This window comes from Balaenoptera ricei, chromosome X, assembly GCF_028023285.1.
Source record: "Balaenoptera ricei isolate mBalRic1 chromosome X, mBalRic1.hap2, whole genome shotgun sequence".
Taxonomy (NCBI): Eukaryota; Metazoa; Chordata; class Mammalia; order Artiodactyla; family Balaenopteridae; genus Balaenoptera; species Balaenoptera ricei.
In genome coordinates this window covers 93,613,885-93,615,903 of record NC_082660.1, presented here as the reverse complement: position 1 = coordinate 93,615,903, position 2,019 = coordinate 93,613,885, and the positions used below count along the sequence as shown (strand labels likewise).

Genomic DNA, 2,019 nt, shown 5'->3' with positions numbered 1-2,019 from the left:
CATCTGTCGGATAAGGCTGTCCTCTCTGCACAGGCAGAAGAGTGTCCTTTCTGAGGTTTGTGGGATTGGTCCCTTAGGCCAGGTTGGCACCGTGACTGCCCTACCATCCTGTTAGCCTAAGACATGGTATGTGGTAAGTGCACCACAGATGTGTCTTCAAACCTGTATTTTTGTTCCTCTTTTCAGAATACAGTGATGGTGGTAGACCACCTCAAGGAAGAAAGAAAGGTTGTAGTTATTTCCCAGGTAATTCTGGCAAGAGGAGCCGTCATTATGAACACGGTGGGGGTGAGCCTCAGCCCTCACACCTGCAGGAGGATGATGGAAACGTGGTGAAGAGGGATGTCCAGGAGGACCCCGAAGTAAGACAGTAAGTGACCAGGCAGCAGGGTTTGTACACAGCAGCCCCTGGGACTATGCACCTCTCTCACTCTCCGTGGACTTGTTTTTCTTCTGTCACTGCAAAACTGAAGCATGCTAGAAGTGAAATAATGGTTGAGCAATCCTAATTGTAGTGCTGGTGTCAAAGAGACGAGGGTGTACAGAAGACTTTCTTAGCACGTATGGCCACTCACCCTCCTTCTCTCCACATCCCCCCTGCAGCTCTCCCTGTACCATCCGAGGCAACGAGAGGACAGTGAGATTGGACAGTGAAGGCCACATGCATATAACTGTGTGGGGAAACAGAAAACCTCTGGAGAGAGAAATGCGGGAGAACACACAAGATGGAACCCCAGGGAGCTGGTTCAGGGTCACCGTGAGTATCCTGAAAAATGTATGGAATGTGCAAGAGAGAAAAGTCAGGGGGAGTTGTGTTGGTCTCATGTTGAGATGCTGGTTTATTTCACTGGGGACAGCTTGTAAGCTGTCCTTTTTATGACCAGGAGTTAACAATCTTGTTCATCTAAGGGCAGATTCAGAGAAGCAGTGTAAAGGGAACAGGCTGACTGTGAGGAGAACGGAGGAGCCTGTCTCAGAGCAAAGATGGAAACTACTGCCAAGGATATGGAGCAACTCCACATTGGAGGTCTCAGTTTGGCAAGCTGAGTGTGGGAGATTGAGGGTCGAGCCTCTGGAGACCTTGTCTGAGGGGCAAGCAGTGTCTGCACTGGGTAGGATCTCCTGGAAATTTATAAAAGGAAGATCATCTCTGACACCTTGATTATTTGGAAGAGAGTTTGACTGGAGAGAAAGAGTATTTAGGAAATCCATATTACGCACAAACGTAAGAAATCATGCCAGTGGTCCCTTCTTTAGAAGCCCTGTCAAGCTCAGTAGAAGGCCGGAAAAGAAAAGGAAAAGGTTCGTCCTCCAGCCTAAATTCCCTGTTGTCTGTCCTCTCTCCCATCCCTTCTTTTCATCCTTAGATTCCTTGTGGGATACAGTATGACAAGACATGGTTAATGAACTCAATCCAGAGCCATTGCAGTGTCCCCTTCACTCCAGTGGACGTAAGAGAGGATGCCGAAGCCAGACGCGTGGGCACAGGGAAGGGGGAGAGAGAGAGACCTGGTTCAGAAGGGTCTGTTGGCTTCTGATACTATTGCTGTTGCATTCAATCCCTGTAGTTCCACTTTGTGAAAAATGGGGCTCGGTTCTTTGTCCAGGAAGCTAGCACTGCCTCTGCATTGATGGATGTCAGCTACAAGATTTGTGACGAGGAGAGCCGAAAGGTGTGTGTCGCAGGCATTACCTGTACCTCATCCTGAGGAAGGAGTACAGGCCAGGGGCTGGCTGTTTTCTTTGGAACTAGAGTTCCTGGTGCTTACCCCACCTCTTCTTCCTGCAGATACCTGTGTTTGTCAGCCCCTCCGCTGCTCCCTACTCTGTGCAGTATAAGTTGAAGCCAGAAGAAATGGAACAGCTAAAGGTAATGCAGACTCAAGGCATGTTGTGTGCCAGCACTCAAACCCACCTCTCCTTCCTCCAGGCCCCCGTCACCCTCGCCCCCGTTTTCCCTACCACCACCACAGCCTCAGAGCAGCTCTCTCCATCTCTCACTCCGCAGCTGACCTTGAT

General features: G+C 49.9%; 1 protein-coding gene across 1 annotated transcript in view; it reads left to right on the top strand.

The window, feature by feature from the left end:
- Positions 1–218: 218 nt before the first annotated feature.
- Positions 219–2,019, top strand: part of LOC132357149 (nuclear RNA export factor 2-like) — a 7,367-nt gene continuing 5,566 nt past the window's right edge. The window contains exons 1-5 of the mRNA XM_059910440.1: positions 219–370; positions 604–757; positions 1,368–1,451; positions 1,569–1,679; positions 1,790–1,881. Coding sequence (XP_059766423.1) covers positions 662–757; positions 1,368–1,451; positions 1,569–1,679; positions 1,790–1,881 — 383 coding nt within the window. The 5' untranslated portion in view covers positions 219–370; positions 604–661. The remainder of the gene's footprint in view (positions 371–603; positions 758–1,367; positions 1,452–1,568; positions 1,680–1,789; positions 1,882–2,019) is intronic.